This window comes from Monosiga brevicollis, genomic scaffold (genome assembly GCF_000002865.3).
Source record: "Monosiga brevicollis MX1 MONBRscaffold_3 genomic scaffold, whole genome shotgun sequence".
Taxonomy (NCBI): domain Eukaryota; class Choanoflagellata; order Craspedida; family Salpingoecidae; genus Monosiga; species Monosiga brevicollis.
Window position 1 is genome coordinate 117634 of NW_001865040.1, and position 19457 is coordinate 137090.

General features: G+C 54.2%; 3 protein-coding genes across 3 annotated transcripts; all 3 read left to right on the top strand.

Moving 5' to 3' along the window:
- Positions 1-3772: 3772 nt before the first annotated feature.
- MONBRDRAFT_14494 (uncharacterized protein) lies at positions 3773-5266 on the top strand (the record flags this gene model as incomplete). Its single annotated transcript, XM_001742881.1, has 5 exons — positions 3773-4075; positions 4170-4241; positions 4343-4675; positions 4786-4886; positions 5011-5266. 5 exons carry the CDS (start codon positions 3773-3775, stop codon positions 5264-5266), a joined length of 1065 nt encoding a protein of 354 aa, XP_001742933.1.
- Positions 5267-7174: 1908 nt separating this feature from the next.
- Positions 7175-9667, top strand: MONBRDRAFT_14574 (uncharacterized protein; the record flags this gene model as incomplete). The annotated part of the gene is made up of 3 exons (XM_001742882.1): positions 7175-8728; positions 8860-9441; positions 9533-9667. The coding sequence occupies 3 exons, from the start codon at positions 7175-7177 to the stop codon at positions 9665-9667; spliced, it is 2271 nt and encodes a 756-aa protein (XP_001742934.1).
- Positions 9668-17206: 7539 nt separating this feature from the next.
- On the top strand, positions 17207-19331 carry MONBRDRAFT_14245 (uncharacterized protein; the record flags this gene model as incomplete). The annotated part of the gene is made up of 8 exons (XM_001742883.1): positions 17207-17332; positions 17446-17535; positions 17701-17862; positions 17967-18134; positions 18404-18560; positions 18869-18930; positions 19036-19110; positions 19206-19331. 8 exons carry the CDS (start codon positions 17207-17209, stop codon positions 19329-19331), a joined length of 966 nt encoding a protein of 321 aa, XP_001742935.1.
- Positions 19332-19457: the final 126 nt, after the last annotated feature.

The window sequence follows — 19457 nt, forward strand, 5'->3', positions numbered from 1 at the left end:
CGATGACAGGAAAGATGATCAGAGCACTCAGGAGAATGACGATGCGAACGCAGGCCCGAGTGCTGGCGTACCAGTAGAAAAGACTGATGAGGCTTCGGCAGAGGAGGCCGCAGCAACGGTGCAAGAGCCGAGCACCGAGGCTCCTTCGAATGAAGACAGCCAGGAGGCAGCTGACGCGCCATCCGACGAAGCCGGAGCTGACCCGGCCGCTCCGACAGGCGAGGAGAGTACGGCTGATGGCAACACCGATGCCCAGCCTGAGACACCTGGTTCTCCTCCAAAACCCAGCGATGAAACATCTCAGGTCAACGCATCGGCGCCTGAAGCCCAGAAAGGGGCTGTGCCTGCAGCAGAGACCCCGAGTATGGTCGACGCAGACACAAGCACAGATGCAGCAGCCGGTTCACCATCAAGAGAGGACTTCGGTCCCATCATTACCAAGCGAAGCGTTGAAATTGCCGGTCAAGAGACAGCCAGCCGCACCGGCACCGCGCCCAAAAATGCTGACGCCTCCACCGACCCCATTGAAGAGCCTCACAGTCGACCATTAAACGGTGAGTGTTTGTGATGGACCGAGGGGAAAGAAGGGGGTGGTCGGTTGTCTTTCTTGAACCCTGTTTTGTCTGGTTAACTGTGTCCCCAACCAAGGCAACATCGTACTCGCCCCTGCCTCAGCCCGAGTCGTGCACACCATGCTTTGCAGATGCTTCAAAGCAACTAGATCGTTTGCGCGGCGAGCACAGTCGTCATCGCGTACCCCAGCACCCTTTGGATCTGGTGTGGGCATTTGGGTTTCGCTCCTCGGTTGTGGCCGGTGTGCATAGCCTTGAAGATGGTACCTGTGCAGTAGGTTTCTGCTGCGTACTAAATTGCCCTGAACTGGAGTGCTAGCTTGTCTGACTCGTGTTTTTTTTGCTGCGATTTGCAGGATGTTTTCTTCCCCTCGGGCCACATGGGTGTCATTTTGCAACGACGACATGGGCGTCAACGCATGCTCGTTGGACACCGCCACAACATTAACCTTTCTTGCCTCAGGTGAGCATAGTTTGCAAACCATGACAGATATATCGCTGCTAGCCCATTCTTATCCGCCCCGGGTTTTTGGGTGACACTTTTGAAACAAACATTAGCCGTGACAAGCGCTGGCTCGCCACTGCCGATTCTGGCCCCGAGTCTTGCCTCATCATCTGGGACACTCATTCGGGCATGCCAACTCGTACCTATTTTCACGACGAGGTACGATCTTCTAGCTGCCTTTTTTTTATGTTTTTCCTGAGTGTGACTTTCACGGCTTCGTGCATCTGACACTCCACGGCTCTGTGCTTTTGAATTTTTTTATTTTTGGCCTCATCTCTCCCAGCTTGGCGGCCAGACTCGCTCAGTTTCCTTCACCATGGATGCTATGTATCTTGTTTGCGTCATTGCACCTGATGACTCTGAAAATGCAGTCCAAGGGTGCGCACCGTTGACGCGCGTACTTGGGTTTGTCCGGCACGCGTTGCCACTATTCTAACAGTCGAGTCTATTTTGCCTTCCCAGGCAAACTGTCCAGATCTTAGATTGGACCACGCCGGATGCCCGAGGCCCTCGCTGTGCCGCTGTTCTGCCGGCGCAGCTGAGCCCTGTGCATATGATGCGCAGTCATCCTGATGATCCTCGTTTGTTTCTGGCCACCACCAAGCATGAGGTGTGTTGGCGGGAGCTTTGGCCCCGGGGTGGTCATATGCAAATCTTTGGACAGCTCACCCGACCATTTTTGCCGGCGAATGATTTAGATGGTTCTCCTGACCTGGGACTTTAAGCAGCGCCTGACCTACAACATTGCCAGCACCTCAGTGTCCGAAGAGCTTACACAAGCAACCTTTTTGCCTGTATGTGTGATCGTTGATTGAAACCCTGAAAGAAGCTCGTCCCAAACCATGATAAAAACTCAGCTTGCTGGTGAATGTGCTGCCCAGGCCATGAATCAAATTGCCGCTGCCACGTCCAAGGGGCGCATCGCCTTTTTTGAGCTCAACGAGGGTCCCGAGAACACTTGCAGTGCCACGTTTACCAAGGCCGTAGACGTATGCGAGTGCCGTATCAACGTCTTGGTTCTCACACCAGACTGGCGCTTCATTGTACGTGCGCACGCACACACACACACACACACACACACACACACATACAACTTGTCTCTGCGATTCATCTGATGACCCACTTCTCAACGGTCGGATGTGTGACGCCATGTGCCAAAACTTTTCTCCGCTTGCATCTTCGTTTTAGGTCGCGGGTTGCGAAGACGGAATGCTGCGTTGTTTTGACGACTCGTGCCGTGCCATCGGCTGGACTGAGGATCTCGAAGCCGGACCCATCACTTCTGTTTCTTTTGCTTCGCCGGTATGGAGCAAGGTGCCAGGCCAACCTTTGGTGCTGGTGGTGTTGTTATTCATCCTTTACCTTTATTCACCAACCCCTTCTCCCCCGCGCGCCAATCTTGAATGATGCTTGGCACTGAATGTCACTGCCCCCACCTGACTTTAGGAGAGCGATCCTCTTTTGGCTACCGTCAATGAGGCGGTGGAGGTTACTCCGCGCACCTTTTCACAAGCGGTTCGTCGGTAGCGCAAAGCTAGATGAAAATTGGCCCGCTTGAGCAAACTCATTTCTGTTTTCTTCTTTTTTTTTCTTTTTTTTCTTCTCCCCAATTTGCCGCAGATTCCAAACTTTGTCGTCTCGACGGCAGGTGGTTTCTTGATCACTGTTGTGACTGGCCAGGAATTTCTCAAAGAAGTATGGTTTCCTCCTGTCCTGGCGCGATGTTGAACAGCAGATGGAAAGATAAAACAAGAAACGATTGCACCAGGCCGGGCTCCTTTTGACCCTATTGTGAAATTAGGTTTTGATTGACGGCCAGAGCGAAGCCACAACTGCCATTGTGGCGCATCCTTCCGCACCCAAGCTATTCATTGGTGGATTGTCTGGTCAGCTGCAAGTCTGGGACTACACGACTGGCGAGGTATGAAGCGATGCTTTTGATGTTCTCGCGTTTTGCCCGCCCTTTGGCAACACCATTCATCTTTGCCGTATCATCACCGGGCGTACTGATGACTTCCACCTTCTTCTCCGCACAGCTGGTGGCCTCGCACAAATATGGGGCTCAGATAATGATCACGGTTTGTCCCCAAGCCTGCCTTTTTGACTTCTGTTTAATGCCCATAGAGAGGGGGGTTCAGCATTTTTGCCATCATACTCACCGGGTCATGTGTTCGCCTTGAAGGCACTGGCGCTGAGCCCGGATGGATACACCCTGGCCGTCGCAACGGCCAGTGGCTCGGTCATACTTTGCGATGCCATCATGCTACAACCACTTGGCGATGCAGCCACGCAAGTTTTTTTCTGCTCTCAAGCACCTTTACTTGACCTTGTCTGCGCAAGCTTTGAATCATCTCATTGGCTTTGCTTGGCTTCTTCAGGTTCTCCGTTTGCAAGGGGTCTGTGACCCGTTTGTGTTTCTCCTTGAGTGGCGAGTATCTCGCGACGGCCGACACGGACCGCTGCGTATCCGTGTTTCGCCTGGACCCGTTGCAGCGAGCTGCCCCTTGGCAGTTTGTGGGCAAGCACCGCGCCCACGGTGGTGGGGTAACTGATCTTCTTTTTACCAAACACGAGGAAAATCCAACCAAGCCCCTTCTCATCTCCATTGGCAAGGTGAGCCGTCTTATCGTCTTTGCCCCTGTTGCCAAGGGTGATAACCTGACTTTGCCTTGGTACCTTGTGCGGCTAGGACGGCATGCTGGCCGAGTACGACCTGGAGAACAGCAACTTTGACAATCAATTGGTGATTGCGACTCGAACCCGGCTTGAAGACACGGCTGATCCGGTGGCCATTCTCGAATCCACCGACAGTGCGGGTGCCACGTATATTGTGGCTAACAGTGACTACAAGCTTCGAACCTTCAATCGCAGCACGCGGCTCTGTCGACGCACAGTGTTGGGGCCCCTACTGGATTCACCAGCGCAGCGCATTCTCAATGTACCCGTCTATGCAGACCACCTGCATCACCGGCTGATTTGCTTTGCCACCAATGAGCGAGTGCGTGCCCCCGCTCTTTCGATTTGGTGCCACTGCCGTCTCAGCTAACTTTGGCGCATTTTCCTGCGTTTGTCGCGGTGGCGTTTCTTCGCAGGTGGGCATGGCCCTCATGCCGCTGGATGGACTGCAACACCGCTACACAAGTCTGCTGGCACATGCATCTGAGGTATGCTGGCCCTGCGGCCCCAATGTGAACCCTGCTTACTCTTGGCACATTTGCCGTCATGACGTGGGAGGCTGTGCCCTGATCTGTTTTTTGGTGCGTAGGTGACTGGATTGTGTGTGAGTCATGACGGCAAATATCTATTCACAGCCGGAGGACGAGATTGCGCTGTTCACATGTGGCAGATCAATGCCGACGTCTTGAGTGCACAAGTGGAGCTGCAGGGGACGAGCATGCCGGCTTTCTTCGATATGATGGAGGGTGGTGCCGATGGCGAGCTCATGAATGAATTGCGCGAGTACTTTTACTACGTGCAGCTGAGGCGCCAGGGCCTGTCCTCCATGGCCTCACGTGAGGTATCTGATCGCATCCCGATTGAGGATGTGCCGGACCTCTTGCGTGCCATGGGTTTCTTTCCAACTGAGTCACAAGTTCAGGTCAGTGGGACCGAGGATGCTGAACTTGGTTGGGGTCTCAAGGTCATTGATGCAAGCGTGGGCCCGAAGGATGGTGTTGACGCCTGAACTGTGGTATCTGGGTGACTTAGGACATTTTGAACGAGCTCAAGTTTGGGCCATTTGCAGCCACCAAGGAGTTTGGTACCCACGCCGATGTTGAGGATGTGGTGCGCCTCTACCTCAACCATCGGTGAGTGCAGTATCTCGCCTCCTTCCAGTTCGCTCCATCAGGCTGTCGCTCAGTCCACAGGTTTTTGGGCCTTGCTGACCCTGGTCTCTACTGCCCATGTCTTATCTTCGCCTATGCTATACAGACCGGCCCTAGGATTGGCGCCGGAGGATTTGCGAGCGGCGTTTGCAGACATCTGCAAGGTAGAAGACGAGCCGAGTGGCTCATTGGCTACGAGCGAGCTGTTGCGCATTCTGCAGGAGCAGGGAGACGCATTGACCGAGGATGAACTGGCCCGGACACTCGCCAACCTTTTGGGAGAGGCCTCAGTGGCCGAGGCGCTCCCGGAGCGCGTCGATGCCAGCGTTTTTGCGGACGAAATCCTCGGTCTCGTCGCGTAGGGCCTCGATATCCGTCTAAAATAGGAGGGGGAATGTTAACTTTCTGTGCTGTAAAATGCTGACAAGATCACTCTCTTTGACTTGTCCCATTCAAAATTTACAATTGCTGGAACAAGCTCTTTCTCACCCAAACGATACGTAAAATTTTGGTCAAATATCTGGTCAGAACAGCTGTTGCCTCCCAAGGGACATTGAAGGCGAAGACAAAAGCTGGCGAGGGCAGCGAGAGGACGACGAGAACCAGCGACCCCGAATCGGTCTTGAAAAACGACGAACCGCTGCTACCACCTCGAAAAGCAACGCGCCGCTGCTACCACCTCCCGTTTTCAGTGGCTTGAAGATCCAGAGCGCATGGACGGCAGGTTTATCGCTCATTTGTGCACTGCCACGATCCTGACCAAGCTTTGTGTTTGTTTGTATGACTTTTTCTCTTCGATGCGTTGCCGTCTTTTGATCTCTCTCTCTCTCTCTCATTCTTTCGCATCTATTTTACTGTTTTGTGTTGTTGTGGTAAAAAGCTCTCTCTCTCTCTCTCTCTCTCTCTCTCTCTCTCTCTCTCTCTCTCTCTCTCTCTCTCTCTCTCTCTCTCTCTCTCTCTCTCTGCGCGCGAGTGTGTGTGAATCGCGGTCGGGCACAGTGCGGGCCCGTGGCACCAACCTGTAGCGCTTGAGGGGTGGGGTCGAAGAAGGAAGGGGTCACTCGCCTGTTGCTTGTCGCTTGAGCTGGTCCGTTCGAGTGCATGGCTTTTTGAGGCACTTTGATCGTGATTCTGGATGGACCTAGTTGCCTCACGACCTTGACGCTCGACCCTTGCTTTTCGACACAGGCCGTCACAATGGCTGCTCGCCCCATGTTCAAGACGCCAAAGGCCATGGGCGCCGCGCCAGTCCAGGCCGGCGCGGCTACGGAGGATTTGGCCGATGAGCTTGGTCTTGGTCAGTGCGCATCTTCTACCCTGCCGCTTGTTATGTTCCTGGTGGCGTGGTCTGGGTGCTATCAAAAAGCGTCGTGTCTCGATGGCACCAATACCAGGCTGGCCGATAGCGCTGGCAATGTCCTTCTTTGTTCTTTCCACTGACCCTCTTGGCGCACTCCTCCTATTGCCCTCTTGCCGCCACCCAAAAGATGACATGCCCTCGGACCTCGAGCTCGAGTCTGACTCTGATGACGACAACACTGGGACCAATGGCAATGGCGAATCACAGAGTGGTATGTGGCTATGTCGCGCGCATGGGCTTTGCCTCTATCGGGGCAGAGCATGGCCTCGTTTTGCACCGACGACTCTGCTTTCCTTTTCCCTTTTACACACAAGGCCTCCCTTCCCACCCCCCTTCTTTTCAAATTTTTTTTTGTTGTTTTTTTTTTTTTTTTTTACTGTTCCTTTTTCCCCTTTCCCTTTCTCCTTCGATTTTGTCGTGTCGGTGACGGAGCGTCACATCCCAGCAGGTGAAATAACAAAAACGCGCCTGCATGTGCATAGGGCCAAATTTCATGGAGTTTTTGGGTATTCAACGCGCTCTTCGTACTGCCACAGAACAAAACCGCAAGGTATGTCTTCCCGCGCCCCTCTTTGCACGACCCGTGACCAGGCCAGTGTTTTTGATCCAAACACCGTGCAAAACAATTCCTTCTGACTCAATGATGCGGCCCATTCGCGCGCCCTCGTGCGCACCACAGCTTAAGCATGACAAGGATGAAATTCAATCAGAGTTGCGCATGACCAAGCGCCAGCTCAATTCATCCAAGCAACAAGTCGCCTTGCAACGCAAAGCCCTCGAGGAAAACCAGACGGACGAACTCAAGGAGACAAAAACTCTGCTGGACAACACCGTGATTAGCCTCGACGAGCTTAAAGCCGGTGGCTCAGAGCGCGATGGACTGATGCAGCTTGTCAACCAGCTCAATGAGATGACCGAGGCCAAGCGCAAGGCCTCGGACAAGGCCGACATCCTCGAGGTCGAGCTCGAAGGTCTCAAGGAAGATCACGCTGCCCTTGAACAGGAATTCAAAGACCGCGTGGAACAGCTTCAAAAGGAAATTGCCGACCTTAACCTGCGCATTGACCCCGTCAAGCTGGCTCAGGCCCAGGCTGCATCGGGCGCCACATCGGCGCTTGACAATGAGGAGATTGACAACTTGCGCCGTGAGGCAGCCGAACTGCGAGAACGTCTTCGTGACGCCCAAGATCAGAACAGGCAAGCCGCCAGCAGTAGCCAGGTCCCTGCTGCTGCCGCTGCCGCCTTTGAACGCAAGATCAAAGATCTGCAATCGAAAAATGAGGCTCTGGAGCAACAGCTGCGCACGGCGAAGGCTGAAGCGACTCGCCTAGCTGCCGCGTCCGCTGGTGGCGCAGAGCGCGATGCCGTGCAGGCCGAGCTCAACTCGGAGCTGCAGGCTCAGGTCACCGAGTGGCAGGGCAAGGCTCGCGAAGCTGAGACGGCCCGCGATGCCTTATCCACCAAGCTGGAGGAGACAGAGGCTCAGGGCAGCCGTCTGCAAAAGGAACTTTCCGCCCTCAAGCAGTCCATGGACGAGCAGTCGGCAGCCTTGGCTTCGGCCTCAGGCTCGGCTGATGATATCAAGACTCAGCTCTCGACGGCCCGTGCTGAGCTGGCCCAGACCAAGGCTAACCTCCAATCGGAGCAGGAGAGTCATGTGGGCGCAAAGAAAAACCTGCAGGAGGCCCGCGCAGAGATCGCCAGCTTGAAGGAGTCCGCCTCAAAGCAATCCGATGAGGCCACTTCTACGCTGCGGCAAGAGCGTGAAAAGCACGCTGCAACCGTTCAGGAACTGCAAGCCGCCAAGGCCGCTGCCGTCGCAGAAGCTGAATCCAAGGCCGAGGAACGCATGCAGGACATGACCTCGCGTCTCGGCAACATGACCAAACAGCTGGCCCCGATGAAGGAGGCCCTGACCATCGTGGCCGCCAAGTACAAAGAGCTGCGCAAGGATACGCTCAAGCTCCAGGGCGAGATTGAACCCAGTGTCAAGCAGTGCAAGCGTGATCTCCTGCGTACACTTGCCGACATTGACAAGCAGTACAAGGAGATGCTGCGCAAGTACCGCAAGGAGATGCAGTTGCGCAAGAAGCTTCACAACGAGCTCGTCGATCTCAAGGGCAACATTCGTGTCTTTGCCCGTATTCGCCCCATCATTGGTGAGGACGGAAAAGACAAGGCCAAAATCAAACTCGTCACTCTCCCTAGCCCCGCTGATGACCAGATTGTGCAGTGCAATCGCAAGGGCAAGGCTGAGGACTATGAGATGGACCACGTCTTCAGCCCCACCTCAACGCAGGAGGAGGTCTTTGAGCGTGCTCGTGACGTGATTGTCTCGTGCATTGACGGTTACAACGTCTGTATCTTTGCCTACGGTCAGACCGGCTCCGGTAAGACCTTCACCATGGACGGTCCCGATGACAACCCCGGTCTCAACCGTCGTGCTTTGGCCCATCTCTTTGAGGTTAGTCCTGCTTGTTTCTGCTTGGCTCGGCTTGCTGTTTTTACCGTGCTGTACAGCAGAGAACTGTGACCGTCTTTTGATTTGGACACCACAGTGGCAGCCGCCTCATCCTGTGTCACGCGCCCGTGTAGGTTACGGCAGAGCGCAGTGCAGATTGGACGTACGAGATTGAGATTAGCGTCCTCGAGATCTACAACGAAACAATCAATGACCTGTTGGCCGACAAGCGACCCAAGGGCGGCCTTGCTATCCGCCACGGCAAAGACGGCCCGCAAGTGCCGGATCTTTCCCGTCACCCCGTGACTAGCGCGGAAGAAGTGCGCTCGTTCTTCATGTCTTCTCAGAAGAACCGCAAGACCTTTGCCACCGACATGAATGAACACTCGAGTCGCTCGCACGCCTTGTTGATCGTGTATGTCAACGGCACTAACCTTTCCACGGGCGTCAGCACTCTGGGCAAACTGAACCTGATTGACTTGGCTGGCTCGGAACGTCCTGAAAAGTCTGGCGCCATCAACGACCCGGAGCGCCTCAAGGAGGCCACGAAGATCAACCAGTCCCTCTCGTGCCTGGGTGATGTCATCAACGCCCTCGGTACCAAGCAGAAACACGTGCCATACCGCAACTCCAAGCTTACCCACTTGCTGCAGGACAGTCTGGGCGGCTCGGCCAAGACCGTCATGGTGGTTCAAATTTCCCCTGTCGAAAAGAACGTATGTTCCTCTTTCAATGACCTTGAAAGGTTGTCGTCTTGTCATCTTAATGGTTCTCACTTTCCTCGCGGATGCGCATTGTACGTTGTAGGTGGATGAGACCTCCAACTCTCTCAAGTTTGCTTCACGCGTCCGTGCTGTCGAGCTCGGCTCGGCCAAGAAGACCAAGGAGTCAGCCGAAATGGCGGCTCTCAAGAAGCGTATTCGCGAGCTCGAATCCTCGTAATATATCAGTTGACACCCGTGCTCTCAAGCAATGGGCATTGGAAAAGCTCACCGACCTTGGCTTTCAAGCATGCCATACACGCTGTGTTCTTGCTCGGCCCTTTAGCAGCTTTCTTTGTTTTTGTTTTTCTGAACTCTTTGTTTGAAATGCGGTGCTCTGTGTGTACGAGCCATTGCCTCTCTCTGAACAATTCAATTGAAAAGATAACCCAGCCCAAAAAAAAAAGCCAGATCTGATATATTATCGCTCTTGCTGCGCATCCTTTTCCCTGGCGCTGGCGTCGCTACCTCCCACGTTGCCCCCGCCCCCACTGCCTACGGTCTTTCTTCTTGCGATCCCTGACCCCTCGATGCACCTATTCCATCACGAAACCAAAATTGTCGAGTTCACGACCATTCATGTGAGAGAGTTTTTTTATGTGTGCTTCCTCTCTCTTCTCTCTCTCTCTCTCTATTTTTTTTTTTCCTTTTTTTTTTTTTTTTTTGGAGAAGAAGCAGGAATCATTAGACGATCCGACCAGTTCAAGAGCGTGCCGACGAACAGCGGCGTGGCCTTTTGAAGGTTCAACGCCACTGAAGGGATCTGCACTTTGGGGATAACTTTGCTGAGCGGGTGTTGCTGGTGGCACGGCCCTCACGGTTTGAACACGAAGGGCGGGGATCCCCATCCCATCCGCTTCTCATAGGGCAATAATAGCAGGAGGGACGGCGGCGTGCCTCTTCATCGCACCTCCGCCATGATCCCTATCCGGCGCTCGGGCCCGTGGTACATGGGTACATGGCTTCCCCTGCTGGCCTTGCTTCTGACCCTTGGGGATCGAGCCCCCTGCGCTGCTCAGCTGCAATTGGAAGAGATCAATTCGGCTCCCCTGGTCGCGCTGCGGGGCAAGCCCTGGAGCTTCCAGGCCGATTTCTCCTGGGAGCCTAATCGCGCCTATGCAAACGACACGCAGATTTACTGGCGGCTTTATCGCAACGGCCATGTTGTGGATAATGCCACTCTTGAGGCTTTGGACCAGTTTGGCGCGCTGATCACAACGCAGTACTTCAACGTCAGCGATCGACGCCTCGGCAACCACCAGTACGAACTCGAACTCAGCCTCCGAGAGGATTTCTTGGCGGCTACAAAGCAGGGCTTCCATACACACGTGATTCCGGGAGGATTGACCTTGCTACCCCCTCTCATTACGGTGATCATGGTTCTTCTCACGCGCAACGTTCTTTTGAGCCTGTACGTGGGCGTGTTCAGCGCCTGCTTTATCATCTATCGCTTCAATCCGCTGCGTGCTTTTGCCCGAAGCTTTGACACCTTGATTGTGGGCGCTTTTGCGGACGAGGGACACGTGCAAGTCATTCTTTTTACCTGGTTCCTCTCCGGCATGATTGCCTGCGTTCTCAAATCGGGCGGCGGGGAGGGTCTCGTCGCTGCCCTCTCCAAGTACGCCACAACCGCTAGAGCAGGCGCTCTGGTGACGATCGGTCTCGGTCTCTGTATCTTCTTTGATGGCATTGCCAACACGCTCATCGTGGGCCAGACGGTGCGGCCGATCACGGATGCCCTCAGCCTTTCCCGTGAGAAGCTCGCGTTTCTCGTGGATGGTACCTCGGCCCCCGTCACCTCCCTGTCGCCCATCTCAACCTGGGTGGGCTTTGAGCTCTCCTTGATCGAGACAACTTTGCAAAGCCTAGCAGAAAAGGGCCAGGACGTGACCTGCTACGACGACTCGGCCTTTATCATCTTTGTCAACACTATTCCTGGTCGTTTTTACCCATTTTTGATGATCTGTCTCCAGCTCTTCCTCGTCATCACCGATCGCGAGTTTGGCCCCATGCTCACGGCCGAACGACGTGCACGGACCGAAGGCGCCGACCACGCGGAGCACGAAGGCGACAGCGATGCACTGGAAGACTATGCCCGCATGGATCCTGACCCCCGTCTCCCGAAGCGCTGGTGGAACGCTGCCATACCAGTCGGCCTCACAACATTGATCACCCTGATTGGGCTGCTGGTCACTGGCGTTGAGAATGCCCGGAAACTCGATATGCCCCTGACGGGCGCCAACATCTTCGGACAGTCAGAGTCATACCGCGCTCTACTGTATGGAAGCTTTCTTGGTAGCGTCGCCATCTGGTTTCTCGCCTGGGCTCAGCGTGTGCGTCCGCTGGACGAGAGTGAACCCCTCAAGCGAACCCCTGGTGAGAGTCTGGCGTCCAGCCATGGTGGCACTCCTCACGAGGACATGGCTCTACGTGAAGGAGCCGACACCCTGAGTCCTGCTTCCCGGGGCGCGGATGGACCAGCATCCCCACGGGCGTGGCAAGCGGGCGAAGCACCGGCCGAAGTGGTGTCGGCAGAGGCCGACATTGCCCGCGCGATAGCACGGCCTGTCTTGTGGTTTGCCAAAGCGCCGGCCAAGCCCTTCCTAACCTGGACCGAGTCCCTGAATGTCTGGGTCTTTGGTATTCAAAACCTGACCTTTGCCATCTTAATTTTGCTGCTGGCGTGGGGCGTGGGTACTGCGTTTACGCTCTGTGGTACGGGCGAATTCATTAGCACGAGTCTCGTGGGCAACGTCGACGCAGGCTCGTACCCTGCTCTGACCTTTATCGTAGCTTCTATTCTGGCTTTGGTCACGGGTAGTAGCTGGGGCGCCATGGCCATCCTCTTTCCTCTCATTCTGCCAGCTGCGCACCAAGCCGCGCCTTGCAACAAGACCGTGTTCTACGGAACCATTTCTTCGATTCTCAGCGGCGCCGTCTTTGGTGACCATTGTTCTCCCATCTCTGACACGAGCATTCTGAGCGCCATTGCTTGTCGATGCAATCTAGGGGCACACATCAAAACCCAGGCGCCCTATGCTCTGCTTTGTGGCCTTGTGGGCATTCTCTTTGGCGAACTGCCAACGGGTTACGGTGCCTACCCCGCGGCCGTGGGTCTCGTACTCTGTATCGCCATCACGCTACTCGCCACCTACTTTCTTTCCGTCCCCACGTCAAGCCAACGCATCGACTGGGTGACACGCAGTTATCGTTATGTAGTGGCACATCTCTTACCAGCGTAAGTGTTCTTCCTGTGCCCATGAACCCTTTCCTCAAACCCTCCTTTTAATGCGTGCCGGGTGCTGTATCTGATTTGTCGATACCACACACAATGACAGGCGGTGTCTGTCACCTGATGCACGCAGGCGTAAGCGTCCATACGTGATCGACGCAGAAAGCAATGGTGACTCGTCGACGTTGGCCCTGACCCGCCGCCGACCTGCAGACTTGGAACATGCTCCGCTCGTGGTCTCCGAAGATTCAGCTGTCTAGGCCAGCATGATTGCTTGCAAGGGTGTTACCGACAAGATGAGACTATCGATAGATTTTTTTAGGATACCTTTCTGTTATTAACCTTGTTTGCTGACCGATCTGATTCGGACCCGGGGCGTCTATGGGCCTTCTCGTATGATGGCCGCTTGAGTTGCAGAGTTGATGCACCATATCTAATCATAGCTCTTGAATTTCTTCTTGATCACTTGATCGGTTTTTTTTTTTTTCGATCCGCTGCAAACCTGTCTGTGGACTGCATCTCTGGTTCCTTGATATGCGGCTGCTATAGGGCGCACTATCCGACCCAGGGAGAAGGCCATGCCATGCCGTGTCACATACGCACACACTCACTCGACATCTTGGGGAAAAAATTGCTTTCCCTTTTTCTCTCTCTTCTCTCTCTTCTCTCTCTTCTCTCTCTTCTCTCTCTTCTCTTCTCTCTCTTCTCTCTCTCTTCTCTCTCTACTCTCTCTCCTCTCTCTTCTCTCTCCTCTCTCTTCTCTTTCAAGAAAAAAAAAATTTTTTTTCTGATTTTTCATCAAGCCGCTGTTTTGGGCAGCGAGGTGCTCGGCCCGGGGCTTGGGGGTAGATTGAGTATCTGGTTTTGACACGCGTGTTTGCGTACGTTTCCGCTGCTGGCCGCTCCGACAGCTTGAGCCGCCGATATGGCGGCAACGCGGCAGCAGCCCACGACCATGGTCGATCAGGCCAAACTTCTGCAGGTGGGTAGCCGTTTGCTCAGCAGATCCCCGCTGTCAAGTGAAACTGCACGAGTTTCAACGCGATCCAGACGAAGCGACACTGTTGAACCCCCTTTGGCTGCCACCTCATTCACATGTTACGGTTGCCCGACACCCCCTCCCCCACCATCCTTGGGCCCCTATGACTCCCTCATCCGACAGCAACTGCAACAAATCAAGGTTTGAACCCGATGCGAGCGCATGGAAATCTGGTACCGCTGACCCTGTTCTCACGACAGTATTTCAACCCGGGGTAGTTGTCGCTGGCCAAGTATGCGCAACAGCGCTCAGAACTGTTGAAGCACCTCAATGCCCTAAAGGCCGTTCCCGACCACCAGCTTACAGAGCGCGTAGGTCGCTGGGCACCAGTATCAATGTCGGTCACAAATCACGTAGACTCATGCGTTTGGGACCCGCACGCTTCTTGCAGCACAATCAACAGTATGCCGCCACTCAAAAGCAATTTACGGTACACATGAATGACGCGCCTGCTCTGCTGCGCATCAGCACGACAGCTCACGCACCGGCTCCTTGGCGCCCCGTTATTCTGCCCACCAGGCGTGCAATGCCACCATGCAACGACAAGCGCAACAGCATCAGTCCATTTTAAAGGCGCTCGAGGACTCGCTGCAATATGTGCAGCGAAACATCCAAAGTCAGCACCTCAACGTGTCATTACCATCATCGCGTCAACTTGCGTCGCCTCCCTGAAATCTCACCATCGTGGCACGTTTGCCTTCGCTATGCTCGTCTGAATCACCATGGTGCCTCGGACATGATATGACAAATTACACAGTCTCTCCAGTCATGAAAATGGACGAGCGCGACCTGCGCTACTTCGTAGCTCGCACAGCACCCTGTCGCACCAAGGTCTGTTCAAGAACCATTTGAGTTTGAGTCTTCTACTGCGCCAAGACGGGTCTGTTTGCATGCGTCGTCTACAGCCCTCACAGTGTCCTACTGCCCCTCTTCCCTCTGCCTCGACATGCTATCCAGGGTTGCCAATGCCGGGGCTTTACCTTTCGTCGGACGGCCGAGTCCAAGGAGGGCAACTGTGATGGCTGCCATCACACGGTATCCTTTCCAACCCAAGCCTGTTGCAGCCTTCCAGTGCCTTAACCGCCTCGATCTCACGATGTTGCTCAACCCTGCTTGCATTCGACACGCATGCACGCCATCGCCACTAAAGCTGAAAGACCATGGCAATGTCACCACTCTGGGGCCCTTGATGTTGCTGCACCGTGCCTACCTGTGCGAACGGTACGCTAGAGTTTGGACTTGATAGGCCCCCGACGCCAACTCGACACTCACTGGGACCCAACGTCGCACTTGCAGCCTGGATCAAAGCTACCGAATCTATCGCATACTACATCAAGCAAAATCCACTAACCTGCCAGTTGCATTGGAGCAACTGCAACGAGTGCAGGCTCAAGTCGCCACTGCCGTCAGCAAGAGCCCCATTAGCTGCCCGCCCAATGATCTGCAGCAGCTCATCGCCCGTTTCAAGGAAAAGAATCTGCCCTATGAGCAACCCACCATCCGCGACGCCCTCCAGGTCATCATGCGCCCTTCAACAGGTGCTTCGCCCAATAAGCGACTTCAAAAGACGGCCATCGACTATTTTTGTAAATACTTGGATGATTTCACGGTGGGTCCCGTGCACTCCACTGTGCATTCGTGCTTTGCAATTGGCCCTTGATTGTCCATCGGCCCGCGCGCACCAGCCTGGAGCTGCACCCCACGCTGCCTTTGCCAGTGTCTCATGAACATTGTCATTGAGGATAGATTCCATCCACGGAGCGCTTTGGCGAGCAGTACGTTCAAGCCATTGACATCGATCAGTTTGATGCTGTGCGTCAACTCGTCCTGGCAGAAAAGGCCAAATCCCAAAGTCCAGGCCTAGCAGCGTACGTTACATACACGCCCTGGCCATGAGCAAACGTTTTGGGGTCGTCAATGGATACGTAAAACACCCTTCGCCATTATCCTCTCACGCACCCCTTTGGCCCTTGGTGTTTGCGCCGCTTGACACAGGAAATTTGGCTTCATCTTCATGCTGTTTATGTTTGAGAGTTTCAGCATGTGGCTCACTCGCTTCATTCAAGGTCCGCTTTGGCTCAGTCCCCGCCTGCCCACTTCTCTCTTGTGACCTCTTTAGCAAGCTTCGTGGTCAAGTCACTCCATTTGTAAATCGGCACTCACTCTGATAATTCTCGAATTAGATCCCGCAATCAGCAAGCTGAGCGAGGCACAAAAGGCTGCTTTCCAGGAGCTGCCCAAGATTTTGGAGAAAGTACAACAAACTTTGCAAAGCAACTCGCAGGTGAGCCATACCTGCAAGCGACCGGCTGTACCCCAGTCGGATTTGGTGCTACGAATGTGGGGCAGGCAATCTCATCTTTGCGGATTAGATTTGGAAACGACGAGCTTCCCAAACTGCCAAGCGAGCCTCCTCGGCTACAGCCACGCCGAGCTCAAAGCGCACTTCCCACAATGCTGCCTCACCGGCTGTGCAGACCCCCGGCCCTGGTCAGTGAACTGCTTGCATAGCTTTTTTTTTTTTCATCTGGTTTTGAACCCACCGCCCCCTTTTTTTTATTTCACTCATGGTCAGCTTTTTCGGTGGCTCTCGCTTTGCTCACCTGTCATCACACTCCTCGGGAACGCCTTCATCATGTTGTCCAGGTGAAGATACACCAACACCATCCGTCAAGAGCAACGCATTACCGACACTCCCCCGTGTGGGTGATGGTGCCTTGGGTATCACCGACGGGTCCTACCTGTACCCGTCTCCTGCTGCGGCCGTATCCCCTGCAACGGCAACCACGGCATCAACTTCGATCAATCAGGTTGTGTCACAAACAATTCAAGGACCACCAGGCACTGCAACTGCTGGCCCTGTCGGAGGAGCTGATGATCCCGTGATCTTGCCCAAGCCTGCGCAATTACGTGAGCTGGTCAAGGAACAAGGCATCCCCCGACATTGGCCCCACAATCTCAAGGAACTTGCTCTCAACCTCAGCCATGAAAGCATGTTTGAACCCTTTTCAAAGAGATACCACCGAGTGACGGCCATGATAGAGGCCGCCAATCCCCAACATGCGAGCGTTCTAGCGCGTGAAGAGGTGACGCAATGCGGTCGCGACGCTTTTCGGGCCCTGCCACTTGAGGAGCACTCCTTTGAGATGAATGAGAAGGGCCGCGATGCGCAAGCGCGCCTCGAACTGCACTCTGGCAATTTGCAGGCACGTAGTGTTCCTGCACGATCGATCCGATGACACCACAGTTTGGCCGTCTGATACACTCGAATTGGCACGAACCAACCTCAGGTGTCTGTGGCAAGCTCTGCCATGTATTTGGCCGGCGTCCTGGATGCCAATTCTGGACAGACCACGCTGCGCCACCTCCTTGGGTCTGTAGTAATCATTGCCTGCAATTTGCTCTGATCAACATACAAATAGGATGCTAACCTGGCAATTGTGGCATGGATGCGGCCACCTTGTAGGGCTCGCAACCTCTTCTCCCGTTCGTTGCGCAACATGCCCAAGGATTACATTGCACGCATCGTGTTTGATATCCGCCACCGCACGCTCTATCTCTCCCGTCAAGACCAGGTGAGCTGAGCTCGGGTGAAGTGGTTTTAGACCAATCTTAATGCTGATGCTCGCGTTTCTGATACTCGCTTCTCCGCTTGGATACTCGCGCAACCGCAACGCGTGCCACAAAGGTGGTTGCGGGAATCAATTTTCGCTGTTTCCCAGAACACGCGATTGTTGAAATTGTCTTTGTTGCCGTCGACTCTTCGGAGCAAGTCAAGGTGCGTTCTTCCAGGTGCTCGTCATGTAATTTCGTTTCCTCTGATTACTTCCTACTGCATGAGTGTGCCATTTGTACCTGTGGTATTCACACTGCGCCATATTTTCATGCACCTTCTCCTTGATGCTTCCTCAACGCGGCGCTTGGTCTGTTGGTCATGGCACAGGGCTTTGGCACTTACTTGATGAATCATATGAAAGCGTATGCGCTGAAGCTGCATTGCACTGCTTTGGTGACGTTTGCCGATGACTCGGCAGTCGGATACTTTAGCAAACAGGGCTTTACCCAACACCTCACCCTCGCACCAAAGCGCCTTGCCGTGGCCAAGGTCAGTTAATAATGAGTCAGAGCCATTGACAGACCCCCGGCAGAACTCAATCCTGAGCTCAGACACATTTTCATTCGTGGTCTGAACAATCGCACGGCATGTAGCTCTACACGGGTGGCGTCCTCATGCAGTGTGAACTGCACCCTGCGATCCCCTACCTGAATCTGAGTCAAATGATCAGTCGTCAACAGCAGGTGAGGCTGCACGCCTGGCTCAACCTGCCACCCATGAGGCATCTCTCGATCTCTCGAGCGCGCGAACATATCGCTCACGTGCCTTGTTTGGGGACTGGGTGGTGGTGCAACGATACCCCTCGATGGCAGGCTGTGTTGGACGCCAATTCACTCTCCACCCAGACGGAGCACCCGAGCGTTCCGGTGAGGTTACTTGCCCAACACTCTCATCAGTCGTGAAGCAACGCCAATGCACTTGCAGTCATGCTAGCATGCTAGAGAAGGTGCCACTCACCTTGGCTTTTGGACCACGTGTGGGCAATTCTACCTTTATCTACTGGAACATTATGGGTTCCCGTGCTTGTTAGGCCTTTGTCAGGGGCGAGGGCTTTGTCGCCGTCAAGGACATTCCTGGCGTTCTTGAAGCCGGCTGGTCTGATGCCATGCTGCTCCAATCCAAGCCAAAGGCGAAGCCCGCTCAGAAACGCAAAGAGCAACACAGCAAGAGCAAGCGCGGCGGACCAGGTAGCACCGGCAATTCGGGGCGTCAAGGTACCAACATAGTTCAATTGCGCAAGGTATATGGCCCACGCGTATAGCAGTCTCTCACTCTTCCTCTCGCTTTTTTTTTTTTTTTTCCTTTCTTTCTTTTTTTTTATTCTACCACTAAGGTCAACAAAGCAAAGTCATGGACAAGGCGGTGCAGACGTGGATACGCAATGGTGGGTCTGGCAATATAGGCTTCGCTTCAAGTATCTCGATTGTCATTGTGCTTGGGCTCCTTGTTCTGATCAAACCTGACTGCTCTGGCAATGCCTCGCTTGCCCCATCAGTAATTCGAGATTTGCGTAACCACTCGCAATCATGGCCTTTTCGAGAGCCAGTCGACCCAACGGTCGGTCACTCACCCTTATCACTGCTCACGATGGAGTTGTCGCTTTTTTTGCCTCATTCCAATCTCCTCGCCGTACCTCGCCTCACACTCGGTCTCTAATGCTAGGTCTACCCCGAGTATTACGAGACCATTGCGTATCCCATGGATCTCAAAACCATTGCCGCTAAATTCAAGGCCAAGGTTTGTCGCACATTCCCCAATCAATCATATATGGTTGGCCTGATCAAACCTAACGGCTGCTGCTTGAATCATCTTTTTTGCACGCTTGTGCCCAGGAGTACTTGACCAAGGATGATTTTGTAAATGATTGCAACCTCATGCTCGACAATTGCGTCAACTACAACCCCCCCGACTCGGATTACTACCGCTGTGCGGAGCTTCTTCGTGTGTTCTTACAGTAGGTTTCCTCGTCATGCGTTCCTGCTTTGCGTGCCCACGCCTCTGCTCTCTCATCTCTGGCATTCGGGGCCCTCGCATCCTATTTTAGGTCCCGCTTGTTGGAGGCGACTGTGTAGAGGCATTCTCGT